Consider the following 20,857-nt stretch of genomic DNA (forward strand, 5'->3'; position numbering starts at 1 on the left):
AAATAAAGCCCAAAGCTGTAATTAATCCAGAAAATATATGGGACCTAGGAAAAAAGCAGTCTGGAAGACTATTGCTTCACTATCAAAATCTGAAAGAAATGGTAATAAATTCAAATTTTCAGATGTGTCCAGTGTCCACTCTGTGATTAAGGGAGAACTTGAGGAACATTCAAGAAACATGTATGTTATTTTTGTTAGAAGCAAGATACGAAAATGGTCCAGGTGGCTTGGATTATACAACCCAAACCAAGAGAAATTTGATGTTTGAGCACAGATTTATGATTTTAGACCTAACAATTCCATAAGGTCATTTCTAAGGATGGTATCATCTAATTCTTCAGTTTAGGCACATTTTGAAGCTATTCTTCATTGTAATAGTGAAGTTGTAACATTTGACATCTTTATGTAGAAGACTTAATTTAACCAATATAGTTTTCATTGAATTCAAGCTGTTGATGTTATGATAGCAATACATTTATCAGTTATAAGGTGTTTTTTCCATCTCACTTCTGTTTTTAGTGGCTGTTCAGTATTCATTGGAGTCAGCCCTTCCTTTGACAGAGGCTGTCTCCCGGCTTGTGAGGGTGTCTGTTCTCACAGCCACAACATGGTGGAGTGTGTGTTGATTTACAGGGTTTTGTAGCTGAAGGCATGTATTCTGCTATGCTCCATTACTCTGCATGCAAAGGAAAACATTTCGATTGTAAAAGCAAGCTTACTTCAATTGTTGAGAAGATGTAGGGGCAAAGGACAATGCTGCATTTCCCTGTGGCTTTGTTGTTTGTGACTTCGACTTATTTGTATATCTAGGTGTGTCCCGGTTTAAGGAAACCCATCATACAAAACCCAGATTTACACAATGAGGGATCAGTGAGTCTTACTTTGTTTCTGTTATCCTTTTATCACATTCACAGATTTTTATAAGAAATTTGCTCAAATTAATGTTCAGTGTGGTACAGTGATTAAAAGTACAGAGTTTGAGGGGCGCCTGGGTGGCACAGCGGTTAAGCGTCTGCCTTCGGCTCAGGGCGTGATCCCGGCGTTGTGGGATCGAGCCCCACATCAGGCTCCTCCGCTATGGGCCTGCTTCTTCCTCTCCCATTCCCCCTGCTTGTGTTCCCTCTCTCGCTGGCTGTCTCTGTCTCTGTTGAATAAATAAAAAATCTTTAAAAAAAAAAAAAAAGTACAGAGTTTGAAAAGATCTGGTGATCCCAGAAGTGACTCAAGGGATGAGGTCTTCGAGCTGGGGAGTCTTTGTCGGGATTCTTAATCTCTCTGGGCTTTAGTTTCCTCATCTGGAAAATGAGAGAACTGTGCTTGCCTGTGAAAATACAGTGAGTTAATTCATGTCCAGCACTTATCACAGTGGTTGGCATATAGCAAGCCCTCAGTAAGATGGATTGTACATAGGTTTTCATGTACATGTGAAAATATAGTGCATGTGTAGGCACATGCACCTGTGTATTTTGATTTACGGAGTGCTCAAATACAGTGTACATTATGATTATGCAGTGTTACTAGTGTTTTATTTTTTTATTTTTCTAAAGATTTTATTTATTTGACAGAGACAGCCAGCAAGAGAGGGAACACAAGCAGGGGGAGTGGGAGAGGAAGAAGCAGGCTCCCAGCAGAAGAGCCTGATGTGGGGCTCGATCCCATAACACCAGGATCACGCCCTGAGCCAAAGGCAGACGCCCAACGGCTGCGCCACCCAGGCGCCCCTACTAGTGTTTTATGGAAAGTGAGGCACACTTATAAAATCAATAGATGGTGTGCACAGAGGATTTTTAGCAGATTTATCTTACTAATTATATATTGCAGAGGCCACTATTAAAATTCATTTTCATTCCCTGCACACACATCTGCCAACAGTGGTGGTAGGTGACCTCGAAGCATGCTGGATGGTACAGTGAAACCACCCGGGCTGTTTGAAAATCCCCACGTGATGTTTATGTCAGAGAATCGATCCGGTACCCCTTTGCCCAATGAAACCCTGTCAGAGTTTCAGTTCCGCAGAAGGCAGGCTCAGAGATCTGTATGTTGGAAGTGTGTTGGGTGGTATCCTCAGGTTCAAAACCTGTGGAGGAAGTGAAAGAAGCAGGACTGGGCAGGGGGAGAAGTCAGATTGTGATTCGGTCATGATAAGACCACGGTCAACCCCAACCCTGAAGGTGGGATTGGCCTTTGGGGGTGTCCCAAGCTAGGGCTGAGTTACCTTGGGGCCTGGATCTCTATACCTTCTCCCTCCACCCCCTGTCCCCCAGGCATTGGATGCAGGCTGCTCTCAGGAAGAGGGGTGTGACCTCGGGCAAAGTGGGGATAATAATTGAACCTGTCCAGAGGGCTGTCCCAAAGAGTAAACTGAAGAATGAGGAATTGTTCATTAACATCCAGCCCATCATAACTGTGCAATAAACTGTTGATAATGGTGTTTTTATTATTGATGATGGTGTCAAAGGTTTATGGATCCATTTCCATGTGACTCCTTTACCTTTGTCTTTTGGGTCAAACAAAAGCTATCTAACCTGGGAGAAAAGTTATTGAGCGGCCTGAAGTATTAGACTCTTCACTTTTCACACAGTGTGTACACCCAGGGTTAGTATGTATCGAAGACCTTAGATCCTATGGTATGTTCTAATGAGTGCACTTTGCTGGTCTTCTCAGCATTCAGCACAAATGGCCCCTTCTCTTTCTTGAACTACTCTCTCCCTGACACCTCATGCTCCCACATTTCTTTCCATGTCTCCAGCCACTCCTTAGGAGCATCCCCATTGGCTTATCTCACTGATTTACCCACTCAATGCTAGAGTTCCTCAAAAGATCAGTGTTCGGGTCACTCCCCCATTCATGCTTCCTTTCTCTTTGACTGTGGATTTGCATGTCAACTCTATGATGGCAGCTCCAAGCTCAACTCCAGACCTGAGTATTGTTTGGAGCTCCATTGTGTACATCTACATGCCAACTTCACATTTCTACTGAATATCTCATAGTTCAGATTTATTGCATGTCCTCACCAGAGGCATTGATCTTTTCCCTTGAATTTGCTCACTCAGTATTCCCCATGTCAGCAACTGCACTTTCTTTTATTACCCAAACCAGAAATACTGGGATCATCCTTAACAGTCCCTTCTCTGCTGCCTCGCATACCTAATCTATCACCAAATCCTTCTGATTCTACATGCAAAACGCACATCTTTCCATCACTGCCTTTCTAGAAGTAACCACCATCTGTGGGTTCAACAAAAGCTCCAGTCTCCTGACCAGTTTCTCTACTTCCAGGTGTCACTTAGATCTTTAACCGAGACCATTTTTATAGGCAGACAGGGAGAGTTTTATTTATTTTATTTTATTTTTTTATAATACTATTTTTTTATTATATTATGTTGGTCACCATACAGTACATCCCTGGTTTTTGATGTAAAGTTCGATGATTCGTTAGTTGTTATACACAACTAATGAATCAGGGAGAGTTTTAAAATATAAATTGCATCATGTCACTGCCCTGCTTGAAACTCTGTGCTGACTTCCTGTCACACTTGCAGTAAATAATGAGGTCCTTGATTTGCCTCCAAGACCATGAATGATCTTGCTCTTGTCTGCCCCTCTGTCTTCATCCCTAGCTGCTGGCCTCCACCCTTCCCACAAGCCCACCTCATTGGCCTTCTTGTCTTCTCTGGAAGTAATACTCGACACAGAACATTGCATAGTTTTTCCTCTACCACAGAGTGTTTTCACTCTTCTACTCTTGTCTTTCTCATCCTTCATCTCTTAGCCAGAAGATTCCTTCACATTTGCTTTCCCCATATCTCAGTCTCACTTGGGTTTCCACTGTCTCTCTCATGAAGAACATTTTGGGGCTTTTCCTTTATTGAAAGTATTTATTTGGGTATTAATTTTTTTTAATGTGTACTTCCTCACTAAACTGCAATTCTATGAGCACAGCAACCACATGGGCTGGATTCGAGGCTTATACCCAGCATGTAGCCTCATGGCTGACATTAGAAGATCACTAATTGTCTATTAAATGAACACTGAATGTTTCTAAATAGAGTTAGCATGAATTTGAATCAGGTGTCTTGGTTCTGGTTTTTGCTCTGCTGATTACTAGCCATGTGACCTTGAGCAACTCCCCTTTTCTGGGCCTGTTTTCTTTAAAATGGGGATGATGTCATTGCTCTCCCTCTCTCACAGGAGAAATCCATTCATTCATTTAGCAACACTTTAATGAACATCACCAACTTCTGAGTGCTGGAGTTACTCAGTTAAATGAAAGCCATATTCTCTTCATTAAAGAGCCCAGAGTTTAGAAGGGAAGACAAGTGTGTGAACAAATTCATGATTATATTATAATATAGTAAGTGTAATGACAGAAGCCCACCTGAGGCACATCTTTATGTAATTTATATGTTTAATTTGAAAGAAATGTGTTGAGTTAGATACTGTGCCAGGCACTTGCACATGTACTACCTAATTTAGCTTTCACATAGAAAACTCCAAGTGACCAAAATCATCATTCCCATTTTACAGATGACGAAATTGTGACTAAGTGGCATTAAGCTGTCCAAGTGCATAACACCCACAGTATGGAGGCACCAAGCTTCAAACCCAAGCGTTCTTACTACAAGTTCAGGTCCCTTCCCCCAGAAATTAACATGATTAAAATATAAGTTATTATTTACATTATTTAACGATGAACTGAAGATTTTATAACCAAATCCAAGTCAGAAGGAAAAAAATCATACCAAAGAATCTCACTATTTCCTTCAACTTCCTCTGTTTCTCCAACTTATTCGGGGTTTCTTTGATTATCATTTATAACTGATTGTAAAGAGTTCATTATTGATTATGGCATGTTTTTATTTGTACCCACAGTGAGCAAACTGTTACTTACAATGATAATTTGAAACGTTTTGAGGTTGGAGAACCCTCATATGTAGCCATTTGGTTCCAGAACACTGGCTGTAGCACGCTTGTTGGAGAAAACCCAAGTTGACCTTGTTTTGCTTTCTTTCCAAGTAATTCTTGAAATGTCTCATTGCAACTTAGAGTTCTTTAGAAAAAATTTCAATTTGAAATTACTTTAAATATCTGAGACACATCATATAAAGTAGAATTATAAAAAGGGAAACTGAGGGCAGCTAAGTGATCTGAGCCATTAAGCAGAGGTTGAGAGTAACAGTGAGTAAAGAGGTGTGCTACTTAAGCATTGGTGTTTGTAATTAGCATGAGGTTATCATACATTTCATCTGTGGGAACAAAGGAGCCACACTGCTGATCATTGGCTCACCTGTGGCTAGTCCTCAGTCTAGATCATCATCCATTGCTAACTTCTACTGAAAGCTGCTTATGTGTCAGGTACTGTGCTAAGTGCTTTCATGTATCATCTCATTTATTCTTTAGAAATATTTCTATGACAGAGGTACTCTTATCATAATCACTGATAAGATGGAAAAATGAACACTTAAATCAGGTTAAGTAATTTGCTTAAGGTAGCATGTCATGTAAGTGGTAGAGATGTGATTTGGACCCAAGCATCTGACTCCATGGGTTATGCCCTTAGGCATCATAAAGCCATTTGTCTATGCTGCCGGGGCCATCCAGTGCCCCTTCCCCTTGTGCTGGCACTGTACAGGAGTGATCAAATTCATCATGGCATGAGTTCCCTCCCTTCTCTCATTCTGTTCTTTCTATCTTCTTCCTGCTCTAGCATTATAATCTCCGAGATGAAAGAATAAGAGAAGAAAGCTGTTATCCATTTTGTCTCAAGCCCTACAATCCTTAACACCATCACCAGCCTGGACTGTTAGATGGCTCTTGCAAGCCTGTAGGTCTTTTTGCAAAGTCAAGGTATTGATGTTACAGACATGGTAAAGCCAGTTAGTTCAAATGTATGTGACAATGCAACATGGAGCTGTTATCCTTACAGTCTGCCGCATTCTCTAACTTGGGTTTCCTTTGACAAACTTTATTGTGACATTGTCCAAATATTATTTCAGTAGTATTAAGCAGTTTCCTGAATGTTGGCAATATATAAATGAAAGGATACACCTTTGCTTTAAGGACCTTTAAGTAAGGGACCTTTGCGGTAGCACTTACCACCTTAGATCTTACCTGTCCCACAGGTAAGGTTGCAGAGGGAATCAGGGGGAACTTGCTGAGAAAGACAGACCTGAGCCAGTCCTTGAAGCCCATCAGAAAAGAAGGGAGGGAAGGCATTAGAAGGGGAAGCATGTATGGAGACATGGATAAACAAGACACTGAGAATCTGTTCATGTTGCTTATCTTAATATAACTTTTAGTGATGTAACCTGTTGACTTCAAATTTTGGACTTCAAGCTTGATGAGCTTATTTTTACTCCCTTTTGGAATACGAAAGAGAACATTGTGTAGATGTGTATTTTAATTGTTTCTTCAGTGTTGAAGCAATCCCAGTGTCAATGTTTATGGTCTTGGTTCCCTCAAATTTTGGTTACTTATCAAACAGGGAAACTTCAGTCAACTTTTATTACTAATGAGGCCCCTTAAGTCAAACCTCATTTGAAGTGCTAGGGTTATGGGTTTGAGACAGTTCAGGATCAAATGCATGGAAATTTTTACTTGTAGAAGTGAGTTGAAATCCTTGTTCTGCTATTTGGGTGCTTTGGTGCTTTACCTCCATGAGGGTTAGTTTCTTAAAATAGAGTTAAGAATGCTTTCCAGGGTGCTTTGTGGATTAACTGGGACGATGATTGGGAAAAGATCTGACACACAGTTGGTGCTCTTCCCAAAAGTAAGTTTTGGGTTGATTTGCCTTCTCAACCATCTGAGTCCCAGGAACCTTCGATGCTGAGGAGTAGTCTGTCTCTTGGAGATTAGCATTTTGAGACTCCGTTGGATACAAACATCCAGATAAATGATTGTCAACCAGGGGGATTTTGCCCTCCAGCAGACATTTGGCAGAACTCTAGAGACATTTTTGATTGGCACAGCTGGGAGCAGGTGCTACTGGCTTCTGGCAAGTAGAAGCCAGAGACTCTGCAAAACATCCTACAATGCACAGGACACCCCCACCCCCGCAACAAAGAATGATCCAGGCTCTAATGTCAATACTGCCAAAATAGTCTAAGGCATGTCATAAGTAGAATTTCCTTTTCCTTGTTACCCCTCATTCCTGGTAAAGGATTCTCGCTCTCACCATCAGGGTCCCATCCTTTCAGGGAGCCCGTCAGTTCTGGAGCGAGCTACACCACTCCCCATAGGATCTTGAGTGGTCTCCTTACTTTTCTTTCTATAAGTGGCAACGTTATGTTCTATTTGCTTACTTTCTATTTGCTTACATCAGGACAACATGGCAGAGAGGGTGTTACATCATCCCCAGTGTACCAGTAAAGAAACTGAAGCCTAAAAATGTTAATCATCACAGAGCAATAACCAGGTAGCTAATAACTGGTTAATCCAACCCTGACTTTCAAGATCTTATGGTCCTCATGGTCATTGCTACAGGTTTTGTCATATAATTGCTTTAAGGCTCTTTAATGTTTGCTGAGCTTATATCACAGGTAATTTTTCATCTCCCTGAAGGCAAGAGTATTGTTTCCATGTCTTCTGTTGACTGTATCTGGACCGGAGAGAGAACTCACTTGTTAATATGTCTACTAAAAAAAAAACCCTGATGCTAATAAAGTTAAGCATTTAAAAGTTTAAGAAAAAACAAATCCCTAAACATCAGGAAGAGAGAGTCAAAGTAGCTTCACAACTTTTTTTTAAACATTACTTTGGCTATGAGTCACTAGTTCAAATTAATTCGCATGGAGAAGCCAGCATGCCTAGTGCCTGTTTTCAGCATATGAACACTACATGTTTGGCTGTTATGGCCATCAGCGGAATATCAAGGGCTGGGAGGACACTTGTCGATAGACATCTCACATGCTTCCTGGCAATTAATTTTAAAAGATGCCTAATGCATGGTGGGTTGCTCTCCTAGTGACACTCAATTAATGGAGAATCCCAAAACAATGTATACAAATGCTAATAGATAAAAGCAAACATACCAAGAGGTTGGGTCTACCTACCAAAAACAGAAAAGACCTTGAAGGTTGTTTATGATATCATAAATCTTCAGCTCTAGTCTCTGTTTTGTTGGTACTAGATTTCTTTGCTTGAAAAATCTGCTCTGAGGTACAAGGGAAGTAATTACCGAGTCTTACCAGGGACTAAAACAGAATCCCCAAACAAAATGTTTTAGGGGTTTCTTAAATTAATTTTTGGAGGGAATTTGGTAACTCTATGTACTCCCAACAACATAAAAGGATTTAACCTTTAATTTACTGTTTGAAGATGTGTATTCCTTCTTGGAGGGCTAAGGAATAGTGCAAGGCCACTTTTTCACTCTGTTGGAAAAGCGTTATAATTTCTTTCTAAATTTATATTTCAGATGGGAAATAACGTTATTCCAGTTTCTTCCTACTAACATCATAAGCACCTGAACATACTCAACCAAAAAACTAGATCGTCAGGAGGGGTTTGGGAGGATGGGGTAACTGGGTGATGGGCATTAAGGAGGGCATGTGATGCAATGAGCACTGGGTATTACATACAACTGATGAATCGCTGAACTCTACCTATGGAACTAATAATACACTATATGTTAATTAATTGAATTTAAATAAGGTTAAATTAAAAATAAAAAAAACTAGGTTGTCTAAAATAGTTTTTTTACCCCAGACTGGTTAAAAACATAACAACAACAAACAAAACAACCAATGCGTCCAGTTCCCATCAGTATGGTAAATTGCTTACAGTAACTACAGTCCAAATAAATGTCCATGAATCCTTCTCTTAGCCTTCAATTAATGGCTAATCATTCTTAACGTAACCAAGTGAGTGACCAGGCGTGGCAGTGGGCTATGCTCTCAGGTAGAGGGGAGAAGAGATTTATTGGTCTTGGAAGGTTTTGTACCCATTCTTGCCAGCAAATGAGGTAATAGGTTGGCTGACCTCAGAGTCCTTGTTACTCTGGTATTGGTTGTTCGCAGTCACCTTTAGGAAATCTAGCACTGGGGTAAGGGTTATTTAAGAAGATGGATTTGCAAGGCACATCCAAGTTATAAAAAACAGAGGGCCAGTTCACTAGTCTTCAGCTCGCCTTGGTCTGGGTTGGCTGTTAATTTGGAATAGTCTGTAGAGAATGAAATCCCCAAACTTGGAGTCTGTTCCTAAAGTCTGAGGAAACGCTGAAGGTGAGGTTCCTGAATCACTTTCCATTGCAAGTGGGAGGGACGTGGGGGAGGGAAGGTTAAAAGTCAGATGTTGCAAGTGGCAACTTGTGAGCCAGATAGGACCCATATGCAATAATTGCTTGGCTCTCATAGTATGGGGGGAAAATGGGCAAATTTTAAATTGGGAGGCTTCATAAAACTTCTGCATTAAGTTGTTCTTAACTTAAAAATAGTAGAAGTAGCAACACTCAGCCTATATTCTAGCATAGCAAAAATGGGTTGGAATTGCTCATTTTAGAAAAATTTAAAAACCAAACTGTCCAATCCACTGTGGTCCACCTACTCCCTGTTGTCCCTTAGAGTGTTCTCTTCACACACTTGACAGCATTTGAGCTTGTGACCTCCGGTTGTAAACTGGGTAAGGGTTTGCCCCAGGTGCATCAAATAGAAATATGCAGTCAGATTTAAGATATATTCCAAACCATTTGTAAGGAATAAAAATTAAAATACCAAAATTTGCCGATGATTAACTTATTGAAAGCCAAATATTGTAGGATAGGTTCATATCATTCTTACCTACACCATGATGGGCTTTCTTGAAAATGGGAAAAAGAGAGATGGTGCAGTGCCTCTAACTAAGCATCACACATGAGCTTGGACCTGTAAGTCAAGATTCCCTCAGATGCAAATGGCGTAAATGAGCTCAGCTTGCTAACCTGCCCCCCCCCCAATATTGTGTTACATAAATGAGAAACCCAGGGGTATCTGACTTCAGGCAAGGCTGTATTCAGGAAATCCCATATTGTCATCTTCCTTTCTCACTCCCCTTTTTTCTTTTTCTCTCAGCTCTGCTCCCTCTGTTGGCTTAATTCTCTAGCAAGTTCTCTCCATATGTTGGCAAAGATAGCGACTGACAGCAAGTCTAGGCTCATATTGTCCCTTGGGACATGATCTAAGAAAGAAAAAGAACTTCTCTCTTAGAAACCATGGCGATTCTAGCAAATTTAGCAATTCTAATGAATTCTAGTAAACACCCATCATTAATTTAACCAATATTTATTTTTTTCATTTATTCATTTGAGAGAGAGAGTGCGCGCACATGAATCGGGGAGAGGACAGAGGGAAAGAATCTTCAAGCAGACTCCCCACTGAGTGTGGAGCCCAATGAGGGACTTGATGGAAGACTCAAACTCATGACCCATGAGATCATAAGCTGAGCCAAAACCAAGAGTCAAACGCTTAACTGACTGAGCCACCCAGGCGCCCCTAACCAAAATATATTTAGTGCCTACTTTGAGTTACTTTCTAGCTAGGTGCTTGGAAACATCCATGAAACCCTGCTGTTGTGGATCTTACAGTATGGGAGGAGGTGGAAGGGAATCAGAAAATGAAAAATAAACATAATCAAGAACATCATATAGTACTTTAGAAGTAAAAGGTACCATGGGAATTTCTTTTATTATTATTATTATTATTATTATTATTATTATTATTATTATTATTATTAAAAGGCCCACCGGGTGAGGAGGACTAGCTCCCAAAAGTCAAGAGAGATTCTTTTACCAGAAATGGGCAGGGATACAATGTAGGCAAAAATGAGGTATTCGTAAATTAGTCCTGTAAATGGGAGTGTTTTGAACTGTGCACATCATCCCTTAGTGTTTCCTATGTGCTACTTTGGGATGGACAGAGAAAGAGTAAGACTGGCTCCTCTGTAGGGTCGAACATCATGAAATGGCATGACCCTGCCGTGATGTGCTTCCTGCCTCCTGCTTCACAAGCAGCACTGTCAAGTTTCTTGGAGTTCCCTAAATACACCTTTTGGTTCTCAGATCCCTGTCTTAGCTTATGCTGTTCCCTGTGCCTTGAATGCCCTTCTCCCTCGTCCTCAAACCATCTTGGCTTTTTTTGTTGTTGCTGTTCAAGGACCCCAGCTAAGTTAGGTGTCCCTCCTGTGGGCTCTTAACCTATGCTTGTCTCTCTGGCAGGGAAATCATCGTATCTTTCCCTTCTTAGCTCCTAGTGGTCTGTTCAGTTCATGGTACAGACATAGAGATCGGTATGGCAGGGAGGATGAATCTGTTTAACGGCTGCTCTCCAAGACCACTCAGTCCGCTGTGATACTCTACCGATGAAGACCAAAGAATGAAGGCCATCCCGGCCTCGTGTATCAGGAAGCTATGCCAGTGTTTGCACTGCTTGCCTTTAAGTTGTCAAGGATGATGACCTCTTTCTGACCCTCCGCCTCTCACCTGCCCTGTTGGTGCTCCCTACACGGGAATCAGGAGAAACAGGCTTGGGGTCACATAAAGTCTATTAGAAGAATTCTTGGGTGGCAGTTTAGGGGGTAGTTAAGAGCATGGTCTTTATGTATATTGGTGTCCCAGATCTGAAGCTTAGTGGATGTGTGACCTTCAGCTGGGTATAGTCGCTCTCATCAGGTATAGATAGTATCTACAGAGAGTAAGGTTATCCGTGTCAAACTCTCCAGTGCTTAACTCAGTGACTGTTCGATAAATGTTTGCTGTCATGATCCTTGCTATGAGGAGGAGGAAGCATTCTCAGCCAGCCAAAGAACTATAAGACCCATATTACATGATCTTAGTGGTTCCAGTTTGCAAAGGGCATGTGCTTGTTTTATGTCATTTGATCCTCAGTCACCCTATGAAGTAGTGTCTTTTTCATCCCCATTGCAGAGATGAGAAAGCTAAGTCTCACGTATGCTTTCCTGGGCATTTATCTAAACCTTTTAGCTTTTGCCATTCTACCTCTCTCCCTATTTCTTTGCTCCAGATATTCCAACTTTGGAATGATGAGGAGACGGAAATACAGGGTCAGGCTGTGGGACACTGGCTGTGTGTCCAGGACTCATCACTGTGTTGCTCTTAACCAGCCAAGAGTAGGGTAGAGCCGGGAACATCTACCTGGTGCATGACACAAGCCTTTTCCTAAGAGCAGATTTGGAGCTAGCCCAGGGTACAAATGGTTTTTTTCTTGGGGGAACTGTAAGTGACCTCTGTTTATAGCAAAAAAAAAAAAAAAGAGTCCCTGTGGCCCAGCCTCTTCTCTGGGAAGAATGGCAGTCCCCAACCACTTAGAGTGGCACGAAGACTTCCCAGTAGGGTAGGGCCTGAAGCCACATCCTTGGCACTCCTGCCAGAAATTTCCCCTTGTGCCTTATGGCATACGGTCACCCATCTTGAGCAGCTGTGACAGGGCTTCTGTTATAATTCTCTGAGCAGAAGGTAGGGAACACCTGAACTAGAGACCAAAGCCTGGATTGGGCCTGAAACACATGTCTGGATTGGGCTCAGAAACACATGTCTAGACCTAAGTCCTCCCCCCTTTCCTGTGTGGCTTTAGTCAGCTTCCTCTACCTGAGCCTCACTTGAAATCTTGAAGATTCCTTCCAGCTTGGAGTAGACTGCATGACGGCCACCCAGAGACAGGAAGTGGTAAATGCTTACCTTATAAAGAAGGATCTTCAAAGATGTGGTCTTCACAGACAGACATTATCCAGGATTATTTCAGCGGGCCCTAAGTCACATCAAAGCGTGCTTCCAAGAGAGAGGCCAAGTGAGAGTACACACACAGAAGAGAAGAGGAGGTGAAACAAAGATACACAGAGTAGAGTGACGCGGCCACCAGCAAGGGAATGCAGGCAGCCAGCAGAAGCAGCAGGTTGCAAGAACAGATTCTCCCCTTTAGCTTCCAGGGGGAGTGTGGCCCTGCCGACACCTTGATTTCAGCCCAGGGAAGCTTCTGGCTTCCAGAAGTATGTGGGATACATTTCTGTTGTTTTAAGTCCCCATGTTTGCAGTTTGTTACCGCAACTGTAGGAAACCAATACGCTGCCCTCTGTGTCCATGGGCCTTCGTCCGTTCTTGCTGCCCATCTGCCCACTGAGCCTGGCAGTCTCACTTGGTGCCTGTTCAAAAGAAGAACGAGACACTTGTCCTTCTTTAAACCTGCAGGAAGGCAAAGTACTCATTTAGCGTCAAGTTCTCTGTTCCTTTCAACTTGGCATCTGCGGTCGCCACCAACACAATACAGCCTCCACCCTCTGCTATTTTCAGTTTCTCCTCATCCCAGGAGTCGGTTTCCAGCCAAGTCTTGCATCAGGAAAGATAGTCAGTTAATGACCTTGAGATCATCAGTATGTGAGTAAAGAAGAGAACATTCATTTAGTAGCACTAAGTGTATTCATTCAATAAATATTTGAGCATTACGTGCAAGCGTAGGGACAGTGACAGTAGGGAAGCTGACAGGACAGATCCTTATTCTTACGGAGCTAGCATTGTGGAGGACCACACTTGATAAAGCTTTTGTGTCTACAAAATTGCAGCAAAGTACTAATTTTCCAGGCCCGTTAGCAGAGCATCAGACCCATGTTTCTGCTGGGTGAACTTCCTCATTGCCTGTTCCCTGGCTTGAGCTTCTGCAGAGGGTCCTGGGAAAGCATTTTTAGCCCTGAGGACATTGTTGGGGGAGAAGCAGTGTGGAGCTTGGGTCATAACTGGTCCCGCGTATTTCTCCAAATTCCACCAGGATGTGCCCCCGTGCTCCCTTTACCCCAGTCAGCTCAGAACTTTGGGATTTGAGAAGAATGTTGAAGAACTAAAAGCACTATGGGGAAGAAAAAAATATTTGAATCTTCCTTCGTTTAATTCTGTTCTTTCCATTACTTCTCTGTATCCCAAGTGACCTCAAGAGAAAAAATAGCACTCACACTGCCAGGATTTCCTGCACCTCCAACACATCCTCACGTGGCATGGGGCTCAGCTTCCTGCACTGAAATGGTCCCCCAACCCTTGGTGGCTCCAGTGGAAACCCCATCATCTCTGGGGTCTGCCTTTTTTTCACACCCCCCCCCACTTCGAGGTATCGCAGTTCAGAATTCAGCTGCTGCTTGCTTCTTCCCCTCCATCTGCGTCTGAGGCACCAGCCCCTCATGCTTTGACTACCGTGCTGTGTGCTGACTCTTCCCACTGCTCCTTACCTTCCCACCTCCACACCCCCAGACCGTTCGCATAGGGACCAGAGGGATTCTTTTAATACATAAGATCACACCCACGTCATCCCTTGCTTAAAATTTCCCATGTTCAGAATAAAATCCAAAGTCCTCACCAAGGCCTAGCAGGCCCTGCGTGGTCTGGCACCTGCCTTCTTTCAGACCTCATTTCCTATCATTCTCTTGTCTTCTCGCCCTTGTGACACAAGCCTTCCTGCCATTCCCCTCATTGCTTTGACACTTCTGAATGTTCCAGGGTCACCTGTGGAGGGAGGCCTTGTCTCACCACCCAAACTACAACATGCCATCCTTCCGGTAGGGGTCCCTGTCGGCCTCTGCATATCAGTTCGTTTGTAAATTACCCATCTCTGGCACTAAATGGTAAGCTCCATGAAGACTGAAAATACTACTCCTCTCCACAGCCTCAGTACCCAGAATAGTGTCAGGCATACAGTGGTGCTCAATACATGCTTCATAAAGGAAAGAAGTCAAAGGTCAGCATATGATCAATGTGGAGGACTTTAAGCTTCTTCCAACTCCAAGAATCTATGAGCCTGTGAAGGCCTAGCAGCCTGGATTAACGAAGTGCCATTTATAACTAGGTTGGAGTATTAGGAGATTTAGTTGGTGCTCCTCTTTGGAGACTGAATTGATTTTTCTCTTCTTGATTTCTCCCTATGAGGACTACTGAGCGCAGAGCAAGGCGCCCAAGGCCCTCTCTGGAGAAAAGGCAGGGAGTGTAAAAGCCATCAGAGCATGCCTCTAGTCTCTGTCTGCAGTAGTGGTCTCCCTCTTCATCCACGTGGTTGCTGGACTTTCAAAAAAGTCTTTGCATTACCCAGTTGTCTTGATCTGACTACCTCGTACTTACTCCTGAAGTCCTAGGTTAAATGTTCTTAACTCAGTGACAGTTTCCTGCTACCCAGCCTAGGTTAGGTCACGCAGTTCTGCGATCTTTGGCCTTTGTGAGCACTCATCACAAGCCCATCAACATTTATCATTAGCTGCCTGCCTTGCCGTTCTGAAGGCACCAAAATGAACCTTGTCTGTCCTGTTCATCATTATACTCAAGGTGAATAACAGAGTGACAGGGACAGAGTAGGTACTCAATAAGTGTTTGTCGAATTAACAATTGCATTTTTATGCTAAGCAACAAAAAATGACAACATAAAAAAAAGAAAAAATGTGATTGATGATTGACTACTTACCACTTCCCTGACACCAGCATCAAAAGCAGCACCACACTTAATTTGGACACTATTTTGTGGTCAGCTGTAGGTGGTGGGACAGGAGATTAATGGGACATTTGCTGCTGGAAATGATCTAATTATTGGGCAGATTTTTCAGAACCATGGACCTGAGTGGCTCTGTAGAAACCATCCAAGGAAGACGGTGAATCAGATTTTGTTCATAACATCCTCAGTGTGCAGATCATGATCTTTTCGAGAAGTTGTTTTATCAGGAAGTTCTATACAATTTCCCCATAATCTCTCTTCTTGTAGTCCGAGCCTTGTCTTTTCCTCCCACGGAAGATAGAGCACAACTGAAGGTATAGTAGGAAGAATTAGGAAAGACTCTTGTGTTTTGAGTATTTTTCAACTTCTCAATTTTCCTTTCTTCAAAATGGAAATATTATCTATTTTCTCAGGATTTGGATAACAACATTTTGAACAGCTGAGTATTTAGCATGTGAAATGTTTGATAGGCACGAGTGTTTGCACCGCATAGTCTAAAATGCACAGATTTTTACAACTAGTAGAATTTTGTAACTTGCATTTTCAGAGCTGAAGCCATTAACCCACGCAAGTAGGGGATAACATTCTAATAGGGCTTATGGATCCACACTTTGCTCAGTCAGGTATATTACTGGGAAGACTGAGGCTAGAGGTTCTCAGGGGGCCACGAACAGAAAAGCTGAACCATGCACACCGAACAAAATCCTCATCCTGACTTACTAGCACCATGCTCTAGAGACAGACCAGCCGACTTACCATGACCCAGCTCCCATGTGTCTTACCAGTACCTCAGCAGCACCGCCTCCCTAATGTCACAGCTTATGAAACCACAGCTCAATTCGTGGGGAACAGAAAGGAGGATGGGTGATCTATATTTTGGTGTTGAGAGGAATTTAGATCATCTGAACTTAGGGAGTTTTTTATGCAGTATTTGTAAGTTGAGAGCAGGTATAATGAGCTGGATGTCTTATTTGGAAGCAGATTATCCACATAAAGGATACCCGATCCCATTCTGTATTTCCCGAATGAAACTTCATCACCAAGGTCTGATGGTGAGGAGAGCATTTGAAAGCAGGACTATTCCTGGCCCGGAACTCAGGCTCACAACCCCTTAGCTCTCTCAAATGACCACAAACTTAGTGGCATAAAACCACACAAATGGACTGTGTTATAGTTGTAGAGGTCAGAATTCCAAAATGCGTCTTATGGAAAATCAAGGTGTTGGTAGAGATGCTTCCTGATGGGAGAGTAGGAGAGAGAATCCACGTCCTTGTCTTTTCCAGCAATGTTCAAGGTGGATGGACTTACATTTGATGTGTACGGGAAGCAGGAAATAAACCTTACTGTAGCCACTGATACTTGGGGATCATTTGTTACTGTAACATGTTACTTATCCCAACTAATGCATTTAGTAAGGGTTAACAGGAGGTAAAAGAGAAGAGCAAACAGCAGAGATCGCTCCTACCTGACCCTTTCTATCTGCCTGTCTCTATTCACAGGCCACATACAGTTCCCTATATCTCTGATGAAAATGTCCATTAACCCCATCTCCTGGCTGGTGGGTTTCTGTTCTGAGGAGGTAGAGAATTTACTTTCTGAAGTGTATGTGATAATAAACCCAAAGGTGTACTGTTGATCACACATAGTTGACTCTACATCAGTTGAAATGAGAAAGCTCTGCAAGTATGATGATGGGGTACTAGGCGGAGAGAACAGGATGGTGCTACAGCATTTAACCACAATCATGCTCTCTATTTCTTGTGCTAAGCCCTCGCAATGGAAGTCTGCTTCTTTCAGGGCAAGCACAGAGTGGGAGAGAATTTGGGAATTTGATGGAAACTACGGTAGAAAGGGAGTCATGCAGACGTCCTGGGGAAAAGGAAGCCATGCCAGGCTGCCTGGGGTCCGGGGTGTCTGCACACCGCAGGCACTCGCTCCTGGAGACTCATTGTTTTGCAGTCTTTAGATGCCCTCATTCACCCTGCTCCCCTTGCCCACAGTGCTGCTGTAGCCCTTGCCTGAGGCCGGAGATTGGGATCAAGGTTTAGCTCCCACCAGCTGGAAATGGAAGTCTAGCCTAGCACGAAGGGGGCAGCAGGCAAATGCCTGCAGGTGACAACGGGAACTTTACATGTGTGTTTCACAGAAACATTCTTGTAACCTGGGTTAGACATTGGTGAGCTTCTCTATAACCACAGCTACCACATTCCGGTCTTCTGCTGGGCTGTCAGTACATGAGTTCCTATGGGCCAGCCTCAGGACCCATCACCCGCCAAAGTGCATTGTTTCTATGGAAACCTGCAATCTGGGTCCAAAATACCCAGGTTAAAATTCTGCTATTCTATTTGACTCTGTGTGTTTTCAGTGGAGGCTGGCCAAATTTAGATTAAAAAGAGGGGTTCTTTTCTCAATGTGTGCATTTTCTTTATCCTGATGATATTCTTGTCAGAATAATTGAGGACCCTCTCTCCTAAAGTGTCTGTTTAGAAGGAAAGTACTGTTCCAGCAGGATTAGCCAAAACGAAGATGGAAATCCTTTCCAGCCATTGTTCATTTGCTTTTTCTTTTATTTCTCGAAACCCTGCAGGGCGAGCCCTGCTGAGACTGACTGACAAAAAGCTCGAGCGAATGGGGATTGCCCAGGAGAACCTCCGGCAGCATATCTTACAACAGGTGCTCCAGCTGAAGGTGCGCGAAGAAGTCAGAAACCTACAGTTACTCACACAAGGTATCCTGCTGCTACCTAGTGGGTGGATGGAAGGGGAGGATGGGAAGAAAGAAACCCTTACCATCATAACAAAGGGGAGCCAGGGAGAAACCATTTCTGTGTTTTTGCAGAATTTCTTTTATTTAAAAAAATATAGAGAGAGATTTAAGGGCCACTTCCCTCCTAAAGCTTCTCTTTTTCATCGGTCACTGGGGGAAGGATGCACAAGTAAGTAATGGGTGAGCAGATGGAATTATCTGATGACCTAATATCAAGGACCTCACATAGAGTTGTATAGGTTGTGCACTGCACAACTCCAGAGATATGGATACAATTGCACCCCTAGAGTTGTACAGTGTGGCCCAAGCTGCCTTAGTTTGGCCACCAATTCTGAGGGAGCCTTGGAATTTGCATGACTCCATAGTTCATACAGTCATGATACAAGTGGGATTTGTGTTGTGTTTCATTTTACTTTGCTTTTCACTGATTAATGGGAGGAAAACATTTTAAAGGTATGTGTCTGTATATATAAGCATATGAACACATATGCTCTTGAGAGATTTTTGAGAACGTTATTTAGTATCCTGAAAATAGAATCATTTAAAAAAAAATAGATTGTAAAGAATTTAAGCCTGGAATATTATGACCATATAATTCCAAACAAGAATCATTAATAAATTCGATATGTTGGAAGCGCTTAAGGGACCTATACCAGGAAGTGACAGAAAAAAGCTGGAATTTGAAGAAAACTTTAAGTTGCACTATGTATAACTCATGTGTCTACATAAGATTTGGTTGCTATCAATCTCCACTGGCTGTAACCCTTTATTTATTTTATTTTAATGTCCATTACACACCATTTTAAGTGAAAGGATGATAAAATATGTATTTCTGAGAGCCTGGGGTATTTTTCAATCTGTAGAATATTGTAACTGCGTGCATACTGATATTGGAGAAATCTGGGTCAGCCAAGTTTCATGTTATTGCATTTAGATTATAACCCAGTAATAGACCATTTGCCTAGAGAAGTGATGTACTGCCTAAAGATGACTGCTCTATAAGGATGTATACAGACTTCGAGTGATACGAAAATAGTGTGCTTATTTGATATGCATTATTTGCATTTGTCTCCAGAGGCTTCCAGTGGTAAATTTATCGGTACAAGTACACTGAGTGATTTAAATTTGAATCTGACATACTGATATATTTTTTAGTTTCTTTGAAGAAGTAAATAGAGATTCAAAGATTTATTATAAGAAAGTCCATCCTAGTGCTATTTATAAAACTGAAAAATTATGAACAACCTAGAGGTTCAGCAATATGGAAAGAAACAAATAATTCTGCTTATATTCGTAAGATACAATATAATGCTGTCATTAAAATTAAATCTTCAAGGAATGTACAACAACATGGGGAAGTACTTGAGAAAAAAATAGGAAGTGGGGGTGGGGGGAAAGAGCATGTAAAAATTTTTATTTACAATATGAACCAAATTTCTTAAAAAGGACATGTTTTTATATGTACACAGAAAAAGGGGTGCCAATGAATGTGCCAATGTTTTGATAATGGTTCTCTCTAGGTGGCGGGATTGGGGGTGATTTTAATTGTTTTCTTTCTTTTTTTTTTAATATTTTTCAAATTTTCTTGTTTAAATCTGTATTATGGTTATAATCAGAAAATACATGCACATTTTTTAAGCTTCAATCACATGCATCATCCTGCCAGGTTCTGGTTATGTCTTGAGGTTTTCTCTGCTCTTTTGTTTTCTTCCTATGATGATATATAGAAAATGAGACCTAAACTCATCTTGTGTGCCTTAGACTCTTCCCCCCGCCCCCCGCCACTGTCAGCCTGCAGTGTGTTTGCTTTGCAAAATCATTTTCTACAGCTTTCATTGCCCTAGATGCATAATATATAAGATTTTTCCTGAGATAGTACTCAAGTCTATTAAGCTAAATATATGTTTGTGTTCTGGGAAGGTAATGCTAAGTTCAGCCTTTTCAATTCAGTTGTTGTCACTTTCTTTAGCTTTGAAAAGCTGTGCATTTTGCATTCTTTCATTCCACTCCCTTTAGAAGAGATCACGTTCACTAGCTCTTGGATATTCTGTCTGCACTCATATTACCTTTTTTATTGCTTGTCCTTTACATGTTAATGTTCGAACTCATTTCATGCCAGGCAGACTTTAGAAAATCTATAGCCTTATTAAAGTGATGGTTTCTTTTTTTAAAAAAAGTGAAACAAAAAAATTGACAAGTTGTTTTTATGACTGATAATAGAAGTTCTAAAGACAGCTGGGGTAGGCTTAAAATATTTTGGGTCTGGGTTTGCTATAATAAAAATTGGAATGCTATTCTACCCAAGTAACTGACTGGCATAACATGTATATCATAGGGAAATTCACCATGGGGTTGATATGTGGTTCAGTATTGAATATTTGATTCCCCATCGCTGCAAATATTAATCAGTAGAAATAATACGCTGAATAAGTCCAAACAAAGATTTTAGAATGCTACTTAGCTTCTGAAAATCCCTGAACGTGTTTCTAAAAGAAATAATAGCTAAGCCTACTTTTCCAACTTTCTGATGGCTATTTTAAAACTGGGTCTTAAGCTATTGATTCTGTACCAGTCATTTTCACATTGTTGGCCAGGAGCCCCCTGACAGTAATAGGACTAAGATGGTCTCAAAAGGACTGGGGAAGCTC

General features: G+C 41.8%; 1 protein-coding gene across 2 annotated transcripts in view; it reads left to right on the top strand.

Moving 5' to 3' along the window:
- SAMD12 (sterile alpha motif domain containing 12) overlaps positions 1-20,857 on the top strand; it is a 373,866-nt gene that overhangs the window by 191,511 nt on the left and 161,498 nt on the right. For both annotated transcript variants that reach the window (XM_045805754.2, XM_087864660.1), the window contains exon 4: positions 18,031-18,171. In XM_045805754.2, the coding sequence (XP_045661710.1) occupies positions 18,031-18,171 (141 nt within the window). The remainder of the gene's footprint in view (positions 1-18,030; positions 18,172-20,857) is intronic.

The sequence above is a fragment of the Ursus americanus genome, chromosome 9 (genome assembly GCF_024610735.1).
Source record: "Ursus americanus isolate L20-20 chromosome 9, mUrsAme1.1.p, whole genome shotgun sequence".
NCBI classification, from domain to species: domain Eukaryota; kingdom Metazoa; phylum Chordata; class Mammalia; order Carnivora; family Ursidae; genus Ursus; species Ursus americanus.